The sequence below is a fragment of the Drosophila yakuba genome, chromosome 2L (assembly GCF_016746365.2).
Source record: "Drosophila yakuba strain Tai18E2 chromosome 2L, Prin_Dyak_Tai18E2_2.1, whole genome shotgun sequence".
NCBI lineage: Eukaryota > Metazoa > Arthropoda > Insecta > Diptera > Drosophilidae > Drosophila > Drosophila yakuba.
Genome location: NC_052527.2, coordinates 11,310,534 through 11,334,591, shown reverse-complemented (window position 1 = coordinate 11,334,591; position 24,058 = coordinate 11,310,534). Strand labels below are relative to the sequence as shown.

Below are 24,058 nucleotides of genomic sequence, written 5' to 3'. Positions count from 1 at the left end.
GCCCTCCTCTCTCTCACTCACTCTCTTTTTCTCTCTCTGGCACATCTTCCCTCCCTTTCGTTTCGGGATGGCAGTGTTGGTGGTCCTTGAAGGACATAGTCGCACTTGCAGGCGAATGTCCCCTTGGCGTCTTTGTTTATCTAAGTTAATTACAGCAAAACATTCTCTGGGTGGCCCGCCACACTCCCTTTCTCTTTCATATCCATCCATCCATCTCTTTCTGACACGGAGCACGGGTTTTATGGTGGGCGGTGGGTATTCACGCATGTTTGGGTGCGGACAGTTCCGCTGATTAATTGCCGCTAAGCATACAAGCCGCCATTATTCAGCCGCCCTCACATAAAGGCCTAAATATACATGGCCAACAGCGGGGCTTCAGCAGGGTTGTTAGTCTCTATGGTTTAGGTTTAGGTCCACATAAATGTCCGGGTGGAAAGCAGCGTTTACGGAAAACTTTGCGAAAAGATTCACATTTACTTTCAGATTACATTCATCTAAACTTAAACAATTGCATTATTAATACTCTCCAAAATGGGGTTAAAACCTTCTTTATAAATTAAGGATTTTCTATTGAAAATAAAATATTGATTATCAGATCTCTCATATTTTCCGTTTCTGGGCACCAAAGCCAGTCTAAAGTTGCAGCTGCAATCGCTGAATATTGAAATGCAAATGCGAGTGAAAACCATTTCCGACGCCGCCTCGATGGGGATTGATTGTCGAGTGACGTGGCCAGCCAAGTGGCTACGTAGAGCCATTCGAGATCCTGCCACACTCCGACCCCCGGCCACCAGATGCCCGATTACCAATCCTGGCCTGACCGCTCCTCACTTATTGTTTGCTAGCTCGACTAGCCCGTGTCCAAGTTCCCGGCAAGGAAGTAGCCCGCTTGTCCAATGAATAAAGAAACAAACAAACAAGAATTTCGTACGCTTGACTGCATGTCTGCATGAGCGAATGAATGAATGAATGAATGAGTGAGTGAGTGAGCGAGTGAGTGAGTGACTGAATGACTGGGTGGGTGAGTGGTGCAAATGGCTGAATGAATTGTCGGTGGGTTGTATAAATCAACTTGGCGTTTATCTCAAAGCAAATAAGTCAACAGTGTAGACGGATAGCAAAATGCAATGTGAATGCGAATGTGAATGAGAGTGCAGGGGTCGAAGGGAAATGCTGGGTGTCTGAGTTGCTTTGCAAGGGGTCAGGGAAAACTTTCCCCGGCTTACAGTGTGTGTGTGTGGGGTTGTGAGTGTGTGTGTGTGTATCTGTGTGCGATGACATGGACGATTTAGTTGCGCATCCGTTGGCAGCTTCAAGTGACCCCATCAAGATTAAGCCCCCCGCCCAAACAGCTCCAGAATTAAGATTTTGCACTCGACAGATTCAAGTTGAAATTATAAAACTTTCAAATTGCAAAACTGGACTCACTGAATCCGAGCAAGCTTCAGAATTCCCAAGTAAAGTTGTTCCTACTAATTAAGGTCATCTGAAAATTGAGTTCGTCAAAAATGTCCTTTGTCTAAGCGAAGGAATATGCATAGTAGTTTTAATTCTCCTATTAATTCTAATAAGCAACTAATTGTAAAATGTGCAAAGCATAGCAGAATGTAAGTTATAGGAAATACACAGACTATCTACAGCAATCTAGTTAAGGTACCTATTTCCGATTGCCTTAGACTTGTCATTAATAATTTTATTTAAGCATAATTTGGTATGCAATCTAACAATGCCTAGTGTTCTCCCAGGACAGTCAGGATGCATTTGCTTTCAGAATCAGAGTTTCACAACTGCAAATCTTGTACTTAAGATGTATCTGCACAATGTGGCGGTACGAATGGAAAACGTAATATGATAATGTGATGATTCAGATGCACACACGTCTGATTGCCTCGTCAGCTGTGTGAATTATCTTTTGTGGACACGAACACACGAAATTTGCCAGCAGAGCGACCAGACCGCAAAAGATCCATATATACGAACACATAGCCATACAATGGGCATGGCAATGATGCATTCAAACCATTTGGTTTTCAGCGATGCCGGAGTGCAGCTGTAATTCATCAATTAAACTGCGCCTTTATAGAATTACCAATTACCATTCCACAGTCGACAGTCGTCAGCCCACAAAATGCAAATGCGAGGCCCCAAAAAGATTTCAATATTGGGATCTGCTGTTCTAAGCTCTTACCCCACCAATGCTCGATACTCTGGCAATGTGCGGCTTTTGGCCATTCGGCAACCAAACTAATCGATGGCGAAACATTTGCCCAGACACAAAGCGAGCCTAATGCAAACTGAGAACCCCAAAACTCCAGGCCCATAGGCACACAGTCGGTGCAGTGTCGTTGCCATCTCATAAAAGATGCACATTGTATCTCATAGTATGCAGAGTATCTACGGCATTTAACTCCACCCGCTGGCTCCCAGTGCAGCTCAACTCCTCGTCCATTCTCCTCCTCCGGCAGCTTACTTTGCGGCCAGCTTCGGTTTGGGCCGGTCCTAATGCCCATTTGGCCCTGCATTTGCATTAAAAGCGGTCCGAGCAGAAACTGTCAGGCGGACGGGCAAACAGAACCAAATAGTCGGGCTTGCAAATCACACGGCACAGTGGTGCAAAGATGCGCGGACATTGAAGCAACGTAATAGCTATAAATCTTTAATAATAATGCATTTCATATTGCAAGCTTCATATATGTATTTTAGGAATAATGAATGATGCATTTCAGAGGTATTTATTTTCTTTGTTTAATTAATAAAGTAATAATGTTAAACATTCATAAAAGATGCAGTGATGTGAAATAATACTTTTACTATACGTTATGCATTCAGCTTAAACTAAAGAATAATTAACATTTGAACCACGGTCCAGCCGAAACAGCTCACAATTCACAATGCACATGTGGAGTGAAGTGGTGGAGCTACAGTGGGAAGTGGCAAGTGGAAGAGGCTGGTGTAATTGTAAGAGGGCGCCTGGTCTGCGCCACATTGCTTATTTAATGAGATTAACGTCTAAAGACAAATGTCATGTGCATGTTAACAGACCGAAAGCAGAGGCACTGGAAAATATATATTTTGGAGTGCGTTCCGACCAGGCTGGCTCCCGTTCCCATCTTTTGGGCCTGCGGTCGGGCAGTTTGGCAGCTGCTGCTGCTTCCGTTTACTTTCCCGTTCCCGTTCCTGTTCCCGCTGACGACGATTGTGGGCTTTGCCATAAAAGGCAGAAGGCGGCACATTTAAAATTCTAAAATGTTTTTGTCCAGCCTACCGCACCATAAGCTGCAGAAACACGGAGCGACAGGCGAGGAAAGACATAACCCAAACACGGAGCAGCCAAAAGAGTTGCTGCGATATAAGGTAGAAGGCGTTTAGATACCCTATGTTTTGAGGTACCTCTTAAAAAACGAACTGTGGCTTGGACATAAAGCTATAGATTCAATGGAACAGCAACTATCTTAAGAAAATAATCTTATTCGAATCAATTAAATGAATCTTGCCAATATGTCTCGTTAAAACTCTTTTATTTTGAAATTTGAGTTAAGTTTGTTAGATACATCTACTTTTTAACAATTAAGACCACTTTCGATCCACGGTGCATTGGTGGAGCTTCAAAGTGGCCGAATGCCATTACGTTAACTGCAAGGAGCGGCCGAGCATTTGCCGCAGATGCCATGGTTGCCAGGCAGAAGAATCGGAGGTGAACCACAAAGGACTCCGCTGCAAATGATGACAGCTCAAGCATCTGAAACGACAGCCTTGACCGCGGTGAAAAGTGAAAAGCTGTCAGCAGTTTCTGCCTCGCTGTCCGACTATAAAATATATAAGGCGAGAATCAGCCAACTATAAAGAGCTAACGAGCTGTAAACTATGAAAAAAGCAAACTCTTTGCTGCTTCATATTACTGCAGTTTTTATTCAGAGATTGTACCCTGCTTAAATTGAGCTATAAATTTGAGTGGGCTGAATGTAAATACGCTCCAAGGACACATGTTTACAAACAATACTGCCCACAAAATGGTTCATTGATCATGTAATGGAAAAAGATTAAACAATTTTATACAAATTAAATGAAAATATCTTAAATTATGTAATTATTAAATCCGAAGTTAAACAAACCGAAAGTACACTAAATCAATTTCTGCGATTGTTATTCCACTCCTTTCTATCATTAATACTACCAATTAGTTTAATTGTAAAGAAAATTGCTCAAGTGCTTCGAACATTTGATTGATAAACACTTAAGGAGCTTAGTTTAAAACTCGCAAATGACCTCTAAATCCAAACCTTGAGATGCAGAAAGACAGATACTTAACCAACTACACAGCGGATGTTGCCGCAACAAATCATCAGTCAAGAAAGGGGACAAATGCCTAAAGATACAGATACAGACATGAGATACAGATACAGATACAGCAGGCAAATACGAAACACTGATTGTGGGGCACACACTTGCGGTGGATTCCTGGCTGATTTGCCGATTGTCACAACGACATGCGTCTCAATAATTCATCACGAAGGCCGAAAGGCGTCACGAAAAGATTTCCCCCACAGACTCCCTAGGCTAAACTTCGATCCCCGACATGGCGGCAAATTGCGTTGACGCGGTTGCACGTTGTCACCGCAGAAAAATCGAGCAAAAAAAAAAACACTGGGACCCAGCCCCAATCTCTCAGGCCGACTCCTTGGTGTGACAATGATGTATAAAATGCGATAAATCTCGCCAAAAGGAAACGTACAGAGCCGCACAAGAAAAAGTCTACAGCGGATTTACTCTAGTTAAGACGGCGGAAGGTGGTTGCTGAAAGACACTGCGAGAAAAGGCGAGCTTTACCTAAAATACAATCAAAGTTTATATAGATAAAGAGTGGATTTGTTTATTCATAACATTTCCAAATGATGAGTATGGAATTCTGTGGGTTTCTCTCTTTTACAAACCACATATTGCTTGCTTTCCTGGCTCTTATACCAAATATTTAAGAAATTCTAGTTTTTTCTAGTGCAAATCGAAAGCTGGCACGACGGAAGGCATTTGTTTTAGGCCGGGATCGGCTGGGTTTGACACTCGATGGCGAAGGGGGTTTCCTCTAGCGGTAGCCCGCCTGATGACAACAAATTGTACAGCGGCTGCGTGGGATGTCAACTCCTGTCGCCGGCGATGATGATGCGTATAAGGAAATGGGATTGGATGGTCCTCCCGAAGACGTCATCGCAACGAGGGTTGGTCGCACAATTGCTCATAAGCGTATGAGACCCGTGTAATGAGTTATAATGGAAGCCTTAAGGGTTGACCGAAGTGGTTTAATAACGTCTTTGGGAATGATGGATGATGTGCAGTACAAAACAGATGTTTCAATTATGAACAGATTTCTTAGGAGACGATTATAGAAAGGGGTTATAGGGTTTTTGACGATTGGGCACCAATCCTAACCCTAAGTTTTTAAAGGCTTCAACACATATACACCTCGCAGACATCATCGCACATCTGATGACAAAGAGCCCAGCCAACCAAGCAAGTCATCAATAAGAAAACAGCGATTTGTTATTGGCTATCGTAAGTTTTGCATCTCCAGACCGAATGCAGCCAAATGGACGTCACGTGAGCACTTTGCAATCCAGCTGTGAAAGAGGAAAGTCCTAGGGAAATAGGCATACGGTGCTGGCTAAAGTTGAGGTTGTTACGTGGGCGCCAGTGGCGAGGATCATTAGCGTGGCGGGAAAAGTGGGCAAGGTGAAGAAAACTGGGAGAGTGACACGAACGACGACAGGCGTCCCCATGCGGGCTAAACGATTACTTCTTTTACAAACTAAAATAAAAAAACATATAAAAACTTTGCGACTCTGCTGCTGACAGGCCAACGACTACAGAAAGCAAAACAAAAACGGCCGCGACAGCGTGGCCTCAACTTGAAAAAGTTTATGGCCAAGACAAAAGTTTGATTTATGTTTTATGGCGCATAATTCAGGAGGCAAAAAATAAAAAATAACAACTTACTTTCGGAAAAAGTGTTTATTATTTTACTGCGAAAGCCCAAATAGGTAATTAGGATCTGGGCAATCACAAGGGTCCAAAACTTTTTGCTTCCCAGGCAAAACAATTAATTTTAGTTGATTTTATAATTACCTATTGGCCATGTTGCAGTGGAAAGCAATGATAAAAATTACAATAAAACTAGATCAATAGTAGGTTAAGTAACCCCATTCTATTGAAAAATATAAATTTTTAAGTAGCCGAACCATATTCGTTTCTCATTGCCAGATTCGACACCTAAATGTCGGATAAGCTGCACTTGCACATGCTAAAATCTTTCACTTACCGTGTTGCCAACTGTTGAGCAACTCATTTTCCTGTTAATTAAATTAATTAGAGCACAGCGAGCGGGGAGAAAGCGTACCATACACGTATAAAAACGATGGGAGCCAAGTTAAACTTTTTTAATTGCATTCAATGTAGCTGCCAACTACAACAAGGATAAAGCGACTATAAGGCGTTGAACAGAGACAGAAGATGGCACTGATGACGTTGGCAACTTGGCTGAATGTAGTTGGTAGTAGTAGTTGGGCGCATTCCTGGCCATCATTTAATGACATTTTCATCAAGGCTCCACCGCCGATCCCGCCCGCAGACCCGAAAACCCCCTCATTATCATTATAATTGTCATGCTGATTTTTGTGCTCCCACTTTCGCATGGCGGGGCCTCGGCATTTTCTGCATTTGTTTGGGGTAAAAGTTTTGGCAAAAGTTCGTTCGCATTGTGATTTGTGCGCAGTGGGCGAGATTGTTGTCGGAATTCATCAGCCAGCCAGCCTTCATCCTTAATCCTTGACGCGGCGCGACTTCATTCTGTAATGAGCACACTCACAGTACGGATGTGTCCTCCATAGAGACACCAAAGAATGTCGAAAGTTCATGAAGGGAAATACGGCGAGAAATTACAAAATGGTTCCGCATTACAATAGATAATGAAAATACTGAATTTACTTAAAGTAAAAGAATTAAAAAAATAACACAAAAAAGAAATCGGCTTGCCGAAACCCGGGATTGAACCGGGGACCTTTAGATCTTCAGTCTAACGCTCTCCCAACTGAGCTATTTCGGCACTTGAGCGTGCGGCGATAAAAGCTCAATAGAAGCTACAAGGCACAGCTATTAGAACCGTCAGGGCTAGGGTCAAGATTGTTATGAGTGCTAGGGCTAGTTCTTATCGCTCAGATACTCAAGAGTACAAAACCGCATAACGATAGTGGAGATCTAAAAAGCACAGACCGTAAATAGTTGATAAATAAATAGTTGAGGGAAGTTGATATGGCCATGTCCGTCTGTCCGTTTGATTGCTACGCCCATAATCAGCCCAGGCTGCCACGCCAACAGTTTTGAAAAATATGTTGATATTTTTTTCTATTTATTAGTAGTCTTGAATATTTATCGATTTGCCAAACAACTTTTTGGCACGCCCACACTTTTGAAACATTAGAAAATCTTGTTCATTTAATTCACGATTATCCTATTTGTATCAATATGCCTGAAAAATATGAAAATTTTTTGTTCGCGCTTCTAATAGTTAAGTAACACGTATCTGATAGTCGGGGATCTTCCCTATAGCATTCTCTCTGGTTTTTTTTTTAGTTGTTTTCGGTAAGTTCAAATAAAGTGACATAATTTTATATTAAAATTAAGTAGACAAAAATCCGAAAAGTTTGGAATTTCACATTTAGCATTGGGCAATACCACAACTAAATAAAAAATTCTGATCCGAAAAAGCAAAAGCCCTGATAACAGATGCTCGCATCGGATTGACGTCAGAGCATATATACTGGGTCAGACGGAAAATAGCATCAGTTCAGTTTGCAAATCTAGTCTAGCTACTTCGAAGATGAAATTCCTTTTGGTTGCCTTCCTGCTCGGCCTTTTGGCTCTGTCCATAGGTATGCGTTGCCCACAAAAAATTATATTTTTCAATTTATTATGTCCTTAATAACAAAATGTCTTTACTTAGCAAATCCACTGGCACCCGAACCCGACGTCATTATCAATGGAGATTGCTACAACTGCATCATTCTGATAAAGGACAATAGGTTAGTGTTGCCGACAAAAATTTTTTATTAATTTGTTATGTCATTGATAAAAAAAATGTCGTTATCTAGCTACTACTATAAGTACCGACGATGTCATCATCGACGGCATAGGTGGTGATGGTATTGCAACGTTACAGCAGATGAATATATTGGCCAACAGCGCATCAACAAACTTCCTATTTATTCTGATTGGAGTACTTAAATAAAAACTTTTTAATTTAATCCGTGTATGACTATTTTACTTTTTTAAACCCGTTACTAGAGAGTAAAAAGGTAATTCAGATTCGGATATAATCTCTCAAATAAAAATCAATACACACGCTACAGTCAAGTGGCTAAAAGTAAATGTGAAAACAGCATTAATCAAGACCAAGTATTAAATTAGCTTTTGCAATTAATATATAATTTTTTCCCCGTTTCATGCCTTGCTTGAATAACTTTAAGTTTGCTGATTCCAATCGCTACCATTTTTCCCTTACTGCTCTTTGGTCTTGTCTAAAAAGTTGAATTATTAAACTTTTAATCAATTTATCAATATTAACTTTTCACTAACTTTTCTACAGTCAGCCACACTTTTTTCTCATTTTAGACCACCTCGAATGTGTGTCGTATACCGGAGCTAAGACTCTTTAACTTTTTCATTAGAGTTGTGAGCGGAATTCGCTTCAATTTTTAGTCGTTACGCCATTTCAATTACTGGCCAAGTGCCAGGACGAGCCAGAAAAGGACACACGACGCACGATGTCCATGGCAGGACCAGGACGATCAGTGGCAAATTTATAGAGACAAAAAGCTAGGACAACCAGAAGAACAAAGGGAATAAGAAAAATGTGTAAAAATGGTGAAGGGAATGGCGACGACAACGTCGGCACCGCCATCGAGCTCATTTGTCCACAGATGCAGTGGAAAAGGGGGCGGTGAACGGTTAAAGTGGGGTAAATGGCAAAAGGGGGCGGGGTGGTAATGCTGCTGCACTTGTCGTATTACTAATTTCCCTGGTGACCAAGAGCAAGCCATTGAACCTCTCACATTCGTGCACTGATACAAACAAGATCTACAGGATTCAATATACCAATGCATGGGCCAAAAAAAATTGATTTTTAGACTTTTATAATGGTTTTAGATGAAAAATAATTTTAAAGTGTACTTTTAGCCAGAGCCTAAAATGAATAAATTTCATAAAAAGTCACCTATATATTTTAAGGACAAAAACCGGCACTAGCATTACATTCTTTTTTAATGTGTATCTATAAGTTACGCCATTAAACGTTCAATCGTTCGAGTGCAACTTGCTGCATCAACAGTGTTGCCACGGCAACTTTTTGATTAACGCCATTATGAGGTGATTGTTCAGTTCAGGCCGGCAGGAATAAAGATGGGACGGGTTAAGACCGTTAAGGCTCGTTCCTGGCGACTGCATCCTGCGTCCTGGAGCGACTGCCGCTACCAAATTGCACTCATGTGTGTAATTTATTTTCTCGGCATGAAAAACTTCCTAACCGGAAAATGAGGCACTCAATTAAGAAAACGTTTAATCCATGAAATGTTCCAATTGCACAGACACACAAGCACGAGCAAGTGCAGCATTGGGAGGCTGGACACGAATTCATGGGGCGGGTTTGGATATGGTATAGGTTATGGTAAAGGATGGAACGACACTGCCCGGTGGGGGCTGTAAAATTGCTGTCTATATAATTGATTGGGTGTGCCTTTCGGATTTGCTCTTCCGCTTCGTTTTTCCTCACATTTCTATTTTATTTTTTTTATTTTTTGCTCTTTGTGTTTAAAGCACAAGCCAGTGATTTGTAATTCCCAATTCAAATTACATGACCGAAATGTGCTCAATTTAAATGGTAGCATAGTCAAATGAGAGAAATTTATATCACAAACTGATGAGCAGGAATATAAACTTTAAGCACAGAATATCTTTAAAACTTTCCTTTTAAGTAACGAAATATTTTATGACTAACATTTTCTTTTTTGCTATACAGACTTAAAATTAAATATTAATTTTTTTTATTTTGAATTGATAGAAAATTAAAAAGCCCATCCGACTTGATTTTTCTGTGATGATAACTTTGATAACATCGTCACGTTTTTGAATTTTTTTTTTGTCTTCTATCTTTTTGTCTATCATCAATTTAAATGTATGGATAAATGGATGTAAATATGGACAAGTGGAGAGGAAACAAAGCCAGACAGAAAATCCAAACGAAGTTGGGCAAATGGGTGGCCTTTTTGTAGTTGTCGCATTTCCGCCCTTTTCGACATTCGACGACTGCCAAAAATGCATATGGCAAGGAAATGAAAGTGCCGGGTTGAGAATTGTGGAAGACTGCATACATAAGACGTGTGGAAATTATGCGAGGCGCGTGTCAAGTGGCGCAAAACTGCAAGAAAACTTTTCGCCAAGTCGGTGGTTGCAATCCCCCTGCTTAGTTGCCTTCCTCCCACTTCCTCCCTCCACAAAAATCCTCATTTCTATACTCATACACAGACATGCACACATAACGCCCATTTCATTACCATTCCGCATCCCACTCAACGCTTGCAATTACATTGTGAATTAAATTGTAATGAGGCGCATGCGGCGAAATATGAAAATGAGACCGAAGTGCCGGCAGAGCCAAGGGAAACCGGAAAATGAAGAGGGGGGGTTGGGTTTCGGCACGGAATTCCGACTTCGCGCACAAATGGCAATTAACAGTTATGTTTGCTGTTCTGACACGTTGCAGACAGTTTTAATGACGGCCAGAAGAACAGAACAGAACTACAGAACTATTTTTGGGCGACGGCGACGACGACGGCGACTTCGACTTCGAGCAAAGGCCGCAGACACCCGCTGCCAAACGGAGACTTCAAACAGGAAGTTAAGGTTCTGGGGAGCCTGTCTCTACACGGAAATGATTAAATTATGACTTTTATTCGTGTGACGTTATATTTATGCTCCTTTGCTATGACTTTAATAGTCAAGTTCGGAAATAAATGAAAACAAAGTTTCAACGTTAATCAAATATTAAACAAAATTAAGCAGTTTACATTCTTTGTTCTACTGTTTTTGTTTTTAGGTCGAACACGAATTTTACCAAATATGTGGCACTAGTGGGTGCCTTTTTTTTCTCAGTGCGGAACCTGAGTAATGCAGTTTTCGCTCGCCTAATTGGCTGCCAACGGAAGTTCGTGTCATTTAAAGTCAATGATGGCAACTTTGGTCAGCATCTGGATGTCTTAAACTTCCACAGGTTCAATTGAGCGGAAAATATCAATTTAACAGCCACAGTCAGATGGAGAAACACTAATTAAATTATGACACCTTCTCGAAAATTATTTTACAGCTTTGACATCGGAAAATATTAGTGCCTTAAATAGTGAATGTTCAGATATCAAATTTATACAAGGAATAGAAAAATCGTTTCTTATTTACCAAGATGGTTCATTTGCATGCAATTTATATTGTTCGTTTTATCCTCTTTTCTAGAAATTGGCTTTGTGGCAATCATGAAATCTTCGCACGTACCAAAATATAAGCAAAAGAAACATTTTGCAAAGTGTCCACAAAATTTAGCGAAGAAAGAATGAGGGGTTCGCACTTGCACTGGGAAGAATGCGACGCGATAGTGCCCCAAAACGATCAGCATTAGCTGGCTCCCCTTGCCGCCCACTTGATATACGTAATTTTACCACAAATGTTGCGCCCACTTTGGCGTACAAGTTGTGGAAGGAGCCAGAAGAAGAAGAGTGCATTTAAATGACCGTTTTGTCGCAGCTCCTAATGACAACCACTTGCGGCTGTCAAATGCAACTCTGGCCACGCAGGGTTGTAATATTTTATGGTCCAAGTGGTCCAATGGTGGAGAAACAGCAATGGCAAGAGCAAGTGCCGGAAAAGAAGGGGTGTTTGCTTTTTATTATACCCAGTAAATGCGGGTATACTCTCGAGGTGAATAGTAAAAACGAACAGTACTTGTTTTGGTATTATAACACATATGTAACATTTACTGATTAAGAATGATAGTCGTAAGCTGTAAAAGCATTTTGGGTACCAGGTACTTGATAGTCGGTACGCTAGGCAGAAAGTGTATCCACTTTCTTTTTCGCTCTTTTGACCAACAATGGCATATGAATGCATGGCCCCACTCACACATTCACCCAAACAGCCTTGCTCATTTGGCCTGCGCCTCCTTGGGCGCATTCATAATTTCCCCATTAACCCTATTTTCCTGTTATGCACGAGTGCCCCAAACAGCGTAAAGAAGAAGAATAAATTGTCACCCAGCCACCCACTGGAAATGACGCCTTTCCGTGCCCACTCTCCTGCTCCCTGATGGATTTTAAATGAACTTTAACACGTGCAATGTCCCCTGACAGTGCGAAATGAAGGGGACCAGAGCTAAGTAATTGGTTTAGCACTGCGCGAGTGGGAATGGTCGAAGGGGACCGACCGACCGAACAGGTTCGCTTCACAGATTATCCTTGAGTTGATTTTACAGCTAAACTAATAACAAAAAATGTTCATTCCAGTTGGCAACAGCAGTTGGCGCAGAGAGAAGACTTTCCTAATGAGATATTGAGCATGTAGAAATGGCAAATTGTCTGGCGTTCGTAAGAAGATTTTACTCAATACTTAAAGTATTGCAAAATACCAATACAAGTATATGCAATCGGTTAATAACTTTATCTATTATGTTTCCTAAAAGCATATTGAGAAACCTTTTCATTACAATCTTCAATTTCTGCAACCAAACTCATTTCCTGATCCAGAAATGTACTTTTAGCTATTCTACTTTACGAATTTTCCCAAATGTGATTTCCAATTCAAATTCATAGGTAAGAAGCATTTCCAAAACCCATTCGGTTGAACAACTTCCGGGTATACAGGGAAAGGAATCTTTAGCGAAACCTAGTAGAACGATGCGACTCCATATCTTGGCTGCTGAAATTGTCTTCAAGAATGCAACATTTTCATTGGCAGTCTGGTTTTTGCCCTCTCCTGTTCCCATTTCAGAGTGTGCCAAATGCACATTTAATAACGTAATTTCTGAAGCGTGCACAAGATATTTTTAGAATTTAGTTCTTCTGCGCCAAAAACTCCAGCATCGCCTCGACTTTTTCTCCATCTGCTGCCGGCAACTTTTCTGCTTCATCTTGCACAAACAAAAAGCGGTGCAGAAATACATATATAAGCAGAACTATGTACATAGAACGCCGTATAAATATACATGCATATACATACTATGTATATTGGTATATGTACCATATATCTGTCTCCAACCTACGTGAGCACGATGAAGAAGTCGCCCAACTTTTTGGCCAAAAAAAAAAAAAAGAAAAAAAAGAAGTGGGTAAGGAACAAAATTTGCATATGCAACGTAACTCCTGACGACGATCATGACGGCAACGATGATGAGCAGGATGATGATGTCGCACATTGAGGACATTCACAGGACACCAGAAATAGCTGCTGGCAACAGCTAACCAACCAACCCATCCGAGCCATTCCAAACCATCCACACCATCCACACCATCCTCTATCCATCCTCTTCCATCCACTACACATCAGCCCAGCACCACCCGACTATCCCCATCCCCACTCATTTCAGCACTGAAAGCTTCGCCACTTTTATGCAAATAATGTCTTCCAGGAATTTTTGTTATTTATAGTTAAGATAGCAAAACGTGTGGATGTCTGGATATATCTCAAAAAGTGTGTGCATTAGTAGCTCTATGTCTCCTGCTCGCACACACGCTTTGTCCAAGTTATTGCTTCATTTCTTGAGCAAACTTCTTCACCTGCCAAAAGTAGATACTTTCGAAGGATGGCAAAAAGGTTTCCTGATGAGTTGGGAGTTAGGACGAGTTTTTTGGTTGTCAGACTTTAACGAAATATCTGCAACTATCTTCCGGCTTCCTGTCATTGCCATCGCATGAAAGTCTGGCAGTCAAATTACATTTTGTAGCTCATAAAAATGTTGTCATTAAAGTTTTTTGGCAGCTGACTTCGATTCGTTGCTTTTTCGTTTCGTTGCCTTACATTCCAACTCCGACTCTGCATCTTTTATTGGTCATAATTCAAATTGGCATTTGCTTTTGTCTTAATTTGGTTACAATGACTGTGACTCTGCACAGTGACATTGGAAATTCTCTTGAGATGTTTACTCTTTGACTGACATTGAAATATGACATATAAATTTGATTATGGGAGTGGAAAAGTTCCAATAAATATGCAAATTGTATGTACTTCTTGAACATATAAAATGTTATATAAATAAACAAATATTGTAACCACGATTGGACTAAATTAAAGAAACTTTTAGCACACAAAATTTAAACCTTGCTGTGGACATTCTATAAATTGATGTCTAACTTTCACCATTCAATTATGTTTTGTGTAAAATAAATACCAGAATACTTTTATGACTTCCTTAGAACTAAACTCACCTAATTCCACGTAGAGTTTTGGTCGTATATTCTCCTGCCAGGCACTTTGATTACCAATCACGAGGACTGTAAGTAGTAGGAAGACTTGCATCCAACCGTATCCGTAAAATTTGCTTAACTTATGTTTCATTATTGTGGCTTTTGCCGTTGCACCCTTCAAATGCATTTTGTGGCCTTTGTTATAGTTGTTGTTGCTGCCGCTGCCGCTGTTGTTATTGTGGTTTGTGTTGTGTGAATTTAACATTTCTATTTTGCATAAAATTTAGTTAAATTTCAGTTGGATTGATTAAATTTGCAACATCTATTATTGTTGATTTTCTGTGTGTGCCTTGCCTTTAACTATATTGCAGTTAAATGGATTTGATTTTCTGTTTGTTTGGCTTGGTTGTGCGTGTTTCAAAGTTATTGCAGCTGAATTTACTTTTTACTTTAAATTGATTTTAAATTATTTCAAAATATATATTGTTTCATTTTTTGTTCAACAACTTTTCATAACAGGGCTTAAATTGTCTCTGGGTTTCATAGGCGAACAAATGGATTGAGGGATGAAAGTTCAGTCATTTCTGTAACGAGAGAAAAAATCGTAAGGTATTAGTTTGGTTTAAAAACAATGAATACTCGGCACACTGGTCGTATGTGCAATTTTAAAGCTTTCTGCGTAACCATATGCTTTGGCTCGAGAAGACACTTTTTGAATAATCGAACCCAATATATATTGTCTTCCAACCCTTGTTTTAGCATTTTTTTCAATTTCGCATGCATACATTTTGTGCTCGATTTAATGTAGGTCTCGTTTACCCTCTGCGCTTAAATGGGCTTATTGTGCAATCGTGTGTGTGCACACCCGCGCAAACAAATACCACACACACACACGCACATGACCACGCCCTCTTATGGGAAGTCGCAGAAATTGTTTTTTTTTTCCCCCGCCCCATGCAGATAATTTTAGCGACCTTAGCCCACAAATGGAAAACTATAAGAAGTGGAAAACAAAATAATACAAGAAATATAAAAAAAAACATAAAAATAAAATAAATGAAGAAAGCAAGAACAAGGCGAGGCGAGGCGAAAAGAATTTGAAAGGCAGCGAGTAATGGGTAAAATGGGCAAAAGGCGGATGAAGAAAGCGAGCAAAGAGTGGGTGAGAAGAGAAAAGGTGCCAAGTAGCGTGCGCAGTTAATGAGTTTTTCAGCACATCCCCCGGACTCCCACCACCCATCAAAACCACCCACCCAGCCCCCAAGTAGAGGAGAAATGCAGAGAAATTAAAATGTGGCACGAAAATGTACAAATCTAGAACACGAAGGGGTTGACAAGGTGCGCCGAATGAAGGCGGAATGGGGTTACTCGGTGTCATAAATCTGCCCCAGGTGAACTTTGAGGTGGGTGTGGCTGGTTGGTTGGGTGGTTAGTGGGTTGGGTGGCTGGGTGGCCAGAGTGCAGTGCAATTTGTTTTTCCAAGTCATGTGCATCTGTGTCGGCTTCGTTCTAATTATGACGTCAACGCAGCGCCGAGGTGCCAACCAAAAGTGAACGAGAATGCACGAAGAAGACTGCAAAATACCCGCTAATTTAACTGAAAACTTGTTTAAAGACTTAGTTTATATGGGCAATAAAGAGTCAGTGCTGTGAAAACTACAGTTAGATAATTTAATTAACAAATACTGACGGTCTTTTCAAAACATTAAAAAAGAGAAATAAGAACCATGTTTTTGCATAACATGACATTTTTACAGGCGTATAAAATCATTTATATATTATAAATAAAATGTAATAAATACTTAGGTTTTAAAGTGAAAAGGTATATGAAACAAAAGAATGTCTTATGTATTCACAATATATGGTTGCCTGTATGTAGAATATAGAACTTAAATTAAACGCTGGAGCAGAACTACATTATTCCAACCGGAACTTCATATACCCTGCAGTGTCCAACGCACCCATTACCAGAATGACCCAAAACGAGCTGGAGGTGAAAGGGCAGCAGGATATGCACACACATACATGCGAGTGGAGTATCCACTTTGCAGCTCCTGTGCTGTTTTGCTGTTGTAGCTGTGAACACTCTGCCGATTGTTAGTTTGGATAAAAAGCAGACAGACACACTTGCCGGTTGGGATGTGAATATGTTTGAGGGCAGTATAAGTGGCCATGTGTTTGCCAAGTGCCTGTAAGTGTTCACGCAAAATTTAACTAAAAACGCTGTCACTGAACAGTAAGCCATAAACTATCGAGAGCAGTCGATTGGCTGTTTGAGGGGCACACAAAAAGGACATATGAGCTTGTCAAGGTATTAACTGCTTACAGTGCGAGGGAACAGGAAATGAAATATAATATTTACAAAGCACAAAATATAATACAAAATAGTTGAATATTTTCAAATGGTTTGAAAACACACAAATTTCAAATACTAATGCAACTCCAAGTTGAAAACATTTATCCAATTAAAAACATTTAACTATGCTGATATGATTTCAACTCGCACAAAATATAATAGCACACTTGCCCCAACCATTTTCATAACTCAAAACCTAACTGTGTTTACCATTAAGCTGCAATTGCAGCATTTCCAACACACAAGTTTCAATGTTTAGGAATAATTTAGAGCTAAGCATTTGGAAGCCATCTACTATTTCAACTCGTAACCCGCTTACAAAGTGCAAACATAAAACATTTTTGGGGAAAACCATCAAAAGAGAGACGTTTTGCCGGGCATATACAATTATTTTTCATGCAGAGGGCAACCCACAAGAACTGGCTAACGGAAAATGAGGCAGTGCCACGCCCACTGGCTGGGGGTTGGCCGGGTTTTGGCGGCCTTTTTAACTGCATTTTGCACTGTAGTCGCCGCACGGAAAACTGAAAAACTGAATTTTCCGTTGTGCAAGGACTTAGGGCACTGGGGTCTGTAAATGGCTACCAAAAATTAAATGCCTCGAATCTCTGCAGACAGCACGAATATGTCAAATGTGTGTGTGTGTCAGATTGTGTGCGGGTGAGTGTGCTGGAGAGTGTGTTTGTTTAAACAACAAATATAGCGAATGGCTGGCAGTAAGAAAAACTGAATAGTCCAGATCCTGCGTCTGAGCCTGATGCATGGCGCATATTACTCAAAAATAATGTCTGCTCAAAAAATAAAAACAATAATAAATCCAAGCGAAGTTGGCTTTTGTGCCATGGTGATAAAAAAAATACACTGGCTGAAGTTAACTATTTAAATGTTAATATTTTTTTAATATTTTATAGATAGTATTAAAATTTGGTTATTTTAATTAAATGAAACCATTTGCTTAGCAAGAACTACACTTTTGTAAAAGCATTTTTTAGCTTACAATTATATAAATATTAAAACTTGCACATTCAGCTAATATTTTTAGACCTATCCATAGAAATGAGAAAAATGGTTCCTTAAAGAAACATTTTTTTTTTAAATTTTACGAAAAATGGTGCATCCTTTAGCTCGTCAGTGTGTCATGGGTTTCCCCCGCAATTGTCAAGCATATAAAGCGGTAGCGGCATCAGTTTGCACACACACTCACCCAACACCCACTCAACACACACCACCCACTCAACTCACACCACCCACTCACTTAACACTCATCAGGCGATGCAATTTGTTTTTTGCGGCCGCCATTTTGTTGCAGCCTTTTGCAAAATGGCCGCGCCGCCATTGCGAACACAAGAGTTGGGAGCAAAAAATCAGCTCTTAATATACAAATAAATGCCGCAATTCGCGTTTTGTTTTCCATTTGTGTGTGTGTGTTGTGTGAATGTGTTTTTTATATCGTTTGTCTGCCATGGAAAATATTTATGTTGCAAATCTTGTGCGGCCCGACGAGTTTTTCTTCATTTTCAGTTGTGCTTTATCGCTTTTTTCCCTTTGGTTTCGGCTCGTGACTTGTTTGTCTTGTCTGCATATCCTGCAGCGATTTGTTGTATTTTCCTCCTTTTTTGGCCTGCAGTGCCTCCTGAGCTCCTTCAAATCCTTGTAAAAATGGGATTTGCCCTTGTTGTCGCGCAAAAGTTCTCATTTATTAGCCTTGCTTATGTCTGTATCTGTTTGAAAATATTTTACAATTTTTACCAGATTCCACGTGTGTGAGTGTGTCTATATGTGTGTGTGTGTTGCGTGTTTGTGTCCTGGCACCAAGACAAACAGATTTATTCGCTTAGAAAACTTTGTATCCTTATCTTGGTCCATGTGTCTTTGTTTGTGTTTCGTGTTTTATGTTCATCTTCCATGGGTGTGTGTGTTTCGGCACTAGAGTAAATAATCATAATGGAATTTTTAAGGCTTATGACAATTTAACATGTTGCTCGCATGTGGGGTGTACAAACTTGTCTTCGTTCAGCCTCGAGCCTAACTGTGAATAATGGGATCAAAATCTAAGTGATATAAATTTAGGGTTTTGAAAATTTAAAATGCATTTTGAAATGATATAGAAGCACTTACACAAATCTCCTGAAATTTGAAGCATTTATAAATAAGTTCTATAAATAATAAAATGGTCAACCACTCTTCTTTAAACTCAATTGATTTATGAGCTTTTTAATGACAAATCGATGTTTAAATATGTTTAGGTCCTTTTTATATGCGTTCTAGTTGATTTTCATCGAATTTAACACAAACGCATTTTATAGTTCTTTGGCATTTTCCTAATTACAACCAAGTTCAGCCACCCTTTCAACTCATTGGTAAGTTTGCTCCTGCAAGTCGTGTCTATTAGCATTATCTTATCAGGATCCCAATCTCATCTGCTAATTTATCTGCTCTGCAGAATTCAAAGCTCATTTGGAAGCTGGGAGTTTATTGTCCTGCGGAAAAAGCTGGTGCTCAGTGCTTCGAGGGGATTTAATTCTTATTTCTTATGCCATGACACGTTCTCGGAATTTTTTTTTTCGTCTTTGCTTGTGAGGCTTGCGTGAAAACTTGTGCGGCTGGGCTGTGGTTGTTGTGACTTATTTTTTAGTAAATACTAGTTAGCTAGTTGGGACGGGTGCTGCTGACGCTGTTTTCCCTCGTAATTATTATACGGATTCCGGACTCCGAGAGTCCCGTTCTTCAGTCTCTCTGCCAGCTGCTGCCCGAGTTCCGACAGGAGCTAATGCTTCCTTCTCCTTTTCCTTTTCGTTTTTTTTTCTGATTCTGGGTGGAGGAGGCTAAGGATGGCAGGGAGACTAGTCCAAAAAGCTTTCCTTACTTTTGCCGCATTCTGTTTGGCCTGGATTAGCATAATGCTATTTATTGTTGTACTTTTCTTGTTGCCAGCTCTCATTGTTGGCGCTCAGTTAATGTTGCCCCAGCAACTTGAATTTCATTCTTTTGTGGTTGCTCAAGTTTTCGCAACTTGGAGCGTCCTTTCCTCCCAGTTTCCATTTCCCATTTTTGGCAACACTTTGTGCAGCCGAATTTTCGTTGTAGTATGCATTTTGCACTCCGATGTACTTGCTTGTTTGTTTTCCCGCTTGTTATGGATAAGTTTGATGCTGATTCCTCTAGTCGATTCATTATTAATTTCGTTTTTGCAGCTCACACTTTGCAAACATGCAAATTGATGCTCTCAGCTAGCAATTTTCCAGAGGGCGAAAGTTTCACGCCGCCAGAGTCCTTGGCATTTTATGCAAAACTGCATGAAAACCAATTTGTAATTTGATGATGGAACGAACGCGATGTAAAGCGAAAGTATAGTTAAGCAAAAGTCCTTCATTTTGAGTGGACAAGTGGAGTTTAGTTGCATAAATTCGTAGAATTGATAGAATGAATTGCACAAATACCTTGACAAAAGGAAACAAGTTTTGAAAATGTCCATGGAACCAGAGGTCTGTTGTGAAATTCCAATGTGAAATTATTTAAAACACTTAAGTTCCCGCCGTATTCTGTACGAAATCTGTAATAACATTGACATTGGAAAATGTACTCATATTTATTCATCGCTGGAAAATCAATTCACATTTCCATTTCCGTTCGTTGCCCGTCGTCTATCCAATACAATCAGTAAGAAATTTGTGAACAAATATTTTCCCATAAATACTTTCCACGTCACGTCTGCGCACTGTCACACGTTGCCCGTTCCGTCCGGATTCCCCCATCTCCGGATTTCTGTTGACAAGCATTTAGTACGTGTTAGACCTCGGCCAAAGGGCTTAACGCATACCCCGTCCCAGAAACTCAGTCAAAAATGTGGCACTTTGATTCCATGATTTATGGGCCACAAGAAGGGGCAGCGCACTCTCAGCTCTTTTGCATTTGATAATCCCCTGAAATTTTGCGTATGCCCAATGCCACTGATGGACCTTTCGACTTGGCCTTTTTGGCCGCATGTTTACTCTGGGCTTAAACTCTCTCATAAATAATGAAGCTTAGACTGACTGGTAATCCCCCAAAAGTCGTTGATATTGATATACAGATTTATAAAACTTAAGACAATCAAAGCAATATTTGTGATTTTTTCAACTGTAATGCAAATGACTCCAGTTCCACAAAATACAGTTAAATTTCCATGCATAAGAAAAGATCTCTTCAAACAAAACGTGACTAAAAAACGATTTTAGAACCCTCCCATTAAACAAAGTTGACATTTACAAAGCGATGAAAAGTTAACCATTAACAAAACCAGAAAAGCACAATCAATCATCCCCATTTGTATGGTTAGGTCGACCTTATCAAATAAAACCACGAGACAAACGAGAGCACTAAAAGAGCGAGTCATAAAATATTAATGAAATTCCCAGAACCAAAATCAACTTTTGGAGGAGAAGCGGCGATGTGAACTTATGTACATCATTTCGATGTTTGTCACAAATTAGTGGAGTACTTAACCTGAACGAAGGAGCATTGAAAAGGCCGTGTGAGAATGGAGGTGGCAGTACTTGAAAATTCAGGAAACGTACTAAATGTATTTACGATCTGCTCAATCAATTTGGTGGAGAAGTAGCATATTGCGGAAACACTTTGTGGTTATCAATGGGAGGTCATCAATTAGGGGCAATAAAATTCATAATTTGAAGAGCAAAGAGAGAAAGTAAAGAATGCTGACTTAAAAAAATTGCGCTTAGAAAAGCAAACAAACAAAATTTAAGTAAGCCACAGAATATTCAAAAAGTAAAAAATTTATTTAATACTTTTTGATGAGGATAAAGAATCAGTAAAAAATATATGAAAGGTAACTAGAAGAGGTTGAGGTACACAATGTGGCACATCATAAATGTCACGGACACATTTTGTACCTCTCCTTTTTTTCGGTTTAGTGCGGCCATAAATTTTTATATTCGCTCTTGAAGAGTTCAAAACAGCAACAAACAAATAATAAAAACGAGCAGGAGCAAAAATGTTGAGCAGGGTCAATGAAATTCGCCAACGAGGACGAATATGAGGTGGCGCCACCACACCCCCCATTTCAACTTGGTCAAAAACTCATAAATCACTTAATCACATAATTAGAATGTAGAAGAAAAAAAAAATTGATTTACGAGATTTCGAATGAGAATTATTATTGTTGGCGCTGCCAGTCGTCGCTTGTTTGGGATTATTTACTAACTTTCAACCCCAAAACCAAAAACCACACATCTCCATCCAGCGACCAACATGAGATTGCATAATAGTTGTAGTTCCCTTCATCATACGGAATGCAAATTGGCAATCCGTGAAGGAACGAACCACCCTGGCGATGAGGAAAATGCAAATTGATGGATGGTGAATGCATGCTGATAGTCTGCACCCCATTTGCCAAGTGCGATGAGTGAAAGGGGTGCCATTGTTAAGGGGGGATTTAGTTTCAAGGTGATTTCAAAAACATTTGCTGCAGTACACTACTAGCTTTAAAAGAACAAGAGAGAACATTCATTAATTTTTATCTAATGTTTAAGCAACTTGGCGGACAACGTTAAATTGATTCCATATTCAAGATCCTGCTGACCTCGATAAGAAGCAATATACAAACAGCGATAACTCTTTTGCTGCCCAGCGAAAGGACATTCGCTTTGAAGGCTGGCACGTGCGCACATTTTGAGTGATATTCCCGTACGTCCTGTCCTGTCTGATCCTTTCGGCGCACGAAAACTCGAAGCGAACGAACAGCAGCAACATGAATTTCCACAACTTTTTTCATTGGGGCGGCGGGCTGTCAAAAGTCAAAGTAAGCCGACAGACGGCAAAATAGAAGATGAGTGCAAAATAAATAAAACCCAAAAGGTTTGAGGTACGTGACACCGCCGATTGCCTCCCCACAGCAACATCGCCCCTTTCTCGGCCATGCAGCATCCCTTTAATCTCGTTTGACTCGAGGGCTTTGCACACAGTTGACATCGATAGAAGTTTTCCTTTTTCATTTTCCGCTCTAAGGATCATTTCCAGGAGGGGGTTGTTTGGCGTTGGTCGCTGTCATAACCGTTTTTACAGAAACCGGTTGGCCCGGTTCAGTTGGCCAGTTCGGTGCGCTTGACTTCATGTGTGAGTGTCGAGTATAAATTGTTAGGATGATCTCATTAGGAAAAGAATAGCGGCGTTCGTGGGTCAAAATTATAAACCGTAAAAAATATATACAGCGTTCTCCATCGAGTTTCTAAAAGACAGCACAATCAACATTTTCCAGCAGATATCTAATGTGCAACTCTTATTCGCAAAGAATTTATTAGTTTCTCCCTTTTGGAATATATACGTTATAAAAGTGGTCTACAAAGAACTAGGTATGTGTTAGCAGTGTCATTTGAAACTATTTAAATAAGGTTTTAGTTTGTGAATAAATGAAAGTTGCATAACTTTTTATTGCACGACTACCACAAGGAGTTGCCACTTTCCTTGTGTTTGGTTATTAATTCCTTTTCTATTTTCCCACCGGGTTGGTCGATTTTCAAGGCGCTCCAGGCACGCACACACGCATGCCACGCCCACGCTTTTCCCGCCCCCTCTCCCGCTCTCTCTCTATTCCCTGCTGTTAACACCGTTTTTTTTATTGCATCATAAATTTAATATTTTTATGTAATGTTTGTATAACGCTGTACGCTTTTACTACCCCTCCTTGTGGGCAAGTCGGTGTCCTCGCTTTTCTCACGTTTCCCGCTTTCCCCGCCGCATTTTGTAGCAAACAAAAAAGGAAAATTCACAACATGCAAGAAGCGCGTGCCCTTGGCTTTTCCCCACCACCCAACCACCCACCACCCACAAACACACACGCCCAGCACCCTGCAAAAATGTTTGCCCCTCGAAAGTGTCGCCAGCGCGTGCCATGGGAATTCTGTTTGCTGTTATTTTTGCAAAAATCTGACTACGAAATAAGGGCGGCAGTATTTGATGCAGGGTAGGGGTGCAACATTTCTGTTGTCATTTCTTGAATGCTTGACTTTTCCTTGCATCTTCTCAAATAGCTCACAAGTTCTCGTCCTTGTTTCCATTTCTTTTTTCTTATTTTGGCCCAATCAAAGATACTGACTTTTGGCAGACAGGCAGGCAACGCAAGTTTGAGTCTCACAAAATCATGTGTCATTCACTAAATAATTGAAAAGTAAACCTTAGCAAGCCAAATAAGATGGGAATCCACCAGGAATTTGCCGTA

The 24,058-nt window shown here is 40.2% G+C and overlaps 2 protein-coding genes and 1 non-coding gene across 3 annotated transcripts in view; 1 reads left to right on the top strand and 2 right to left on the bottom strand.

Moving 5' to 3' along the window:
• The window catches only part of LOC6527764 (semaphorin-1A), a 124,736-nt gene that overhangs the window by 88,344 nt on the left and 12,334 nt on the right, over window positions 1-24,058 (bottom strand). Inside the window, 1 exon segment of the mRNA XM_039371587.2 lies at window positions 14,508-15,070. Within this exon segment, the coding sequence (XP_039227521.1) occupies window positions 14,508-14,751 (244 nt within the window). The 5' untranslated portion in view covers window positions 14,752-15,070.
• Window positions 7,021-7,093, bottom strand: Trnaf-gaa. Its single transcript has one exon. It is a non-coding gene; the product is annotated as a tRNA-Phe (tRNA).
• On the top strand, window positions 7,711-8,291 carry LOC26534651 (bomanin Short 3). The gene is made up of 3 exons (XM_015199048.2): window positions 7,711-7,919; window positions 7,991-8,069; window positions 8,139-8,291. The coding sequence occupies exons 1-3, from the start codon at window positions 7,868-7,870 to the stop codon at window positions 8,185-8,187; spliced, it is 180 nt and encodes a 59-aa protein (XP_015054534.1). The 5' UTR covers window positions 7,711-7,867; the 3' UTR covers window positions 8,188-8,291.

Excerpts from the sequence above, each read along its gene's own strand:
- LOC26534651 (XM_015199048.2), top strand. The coding sequence starts at position 7,868 with ATGAAATTCCTTTTGGTTGCCTTCCTGCTCGGCCTTTTGGCTCTGTCC. Across the intron at positions 7,920-7,990 it reads CCTTTTGGCTCTGTCCATAG|CAAATCCACTGGCACCCGAA; the intron begins GTATGCGTTGCC and ends GTCTTTACTTAG. Across the intron at positions 8,070-8,138 it reads ATTCTGATAAAGGACAATAG|CTACTACTATAAGTACCGAC; the intron begins GTTAGTGTTGCC and ends GTCGTTATCTAG.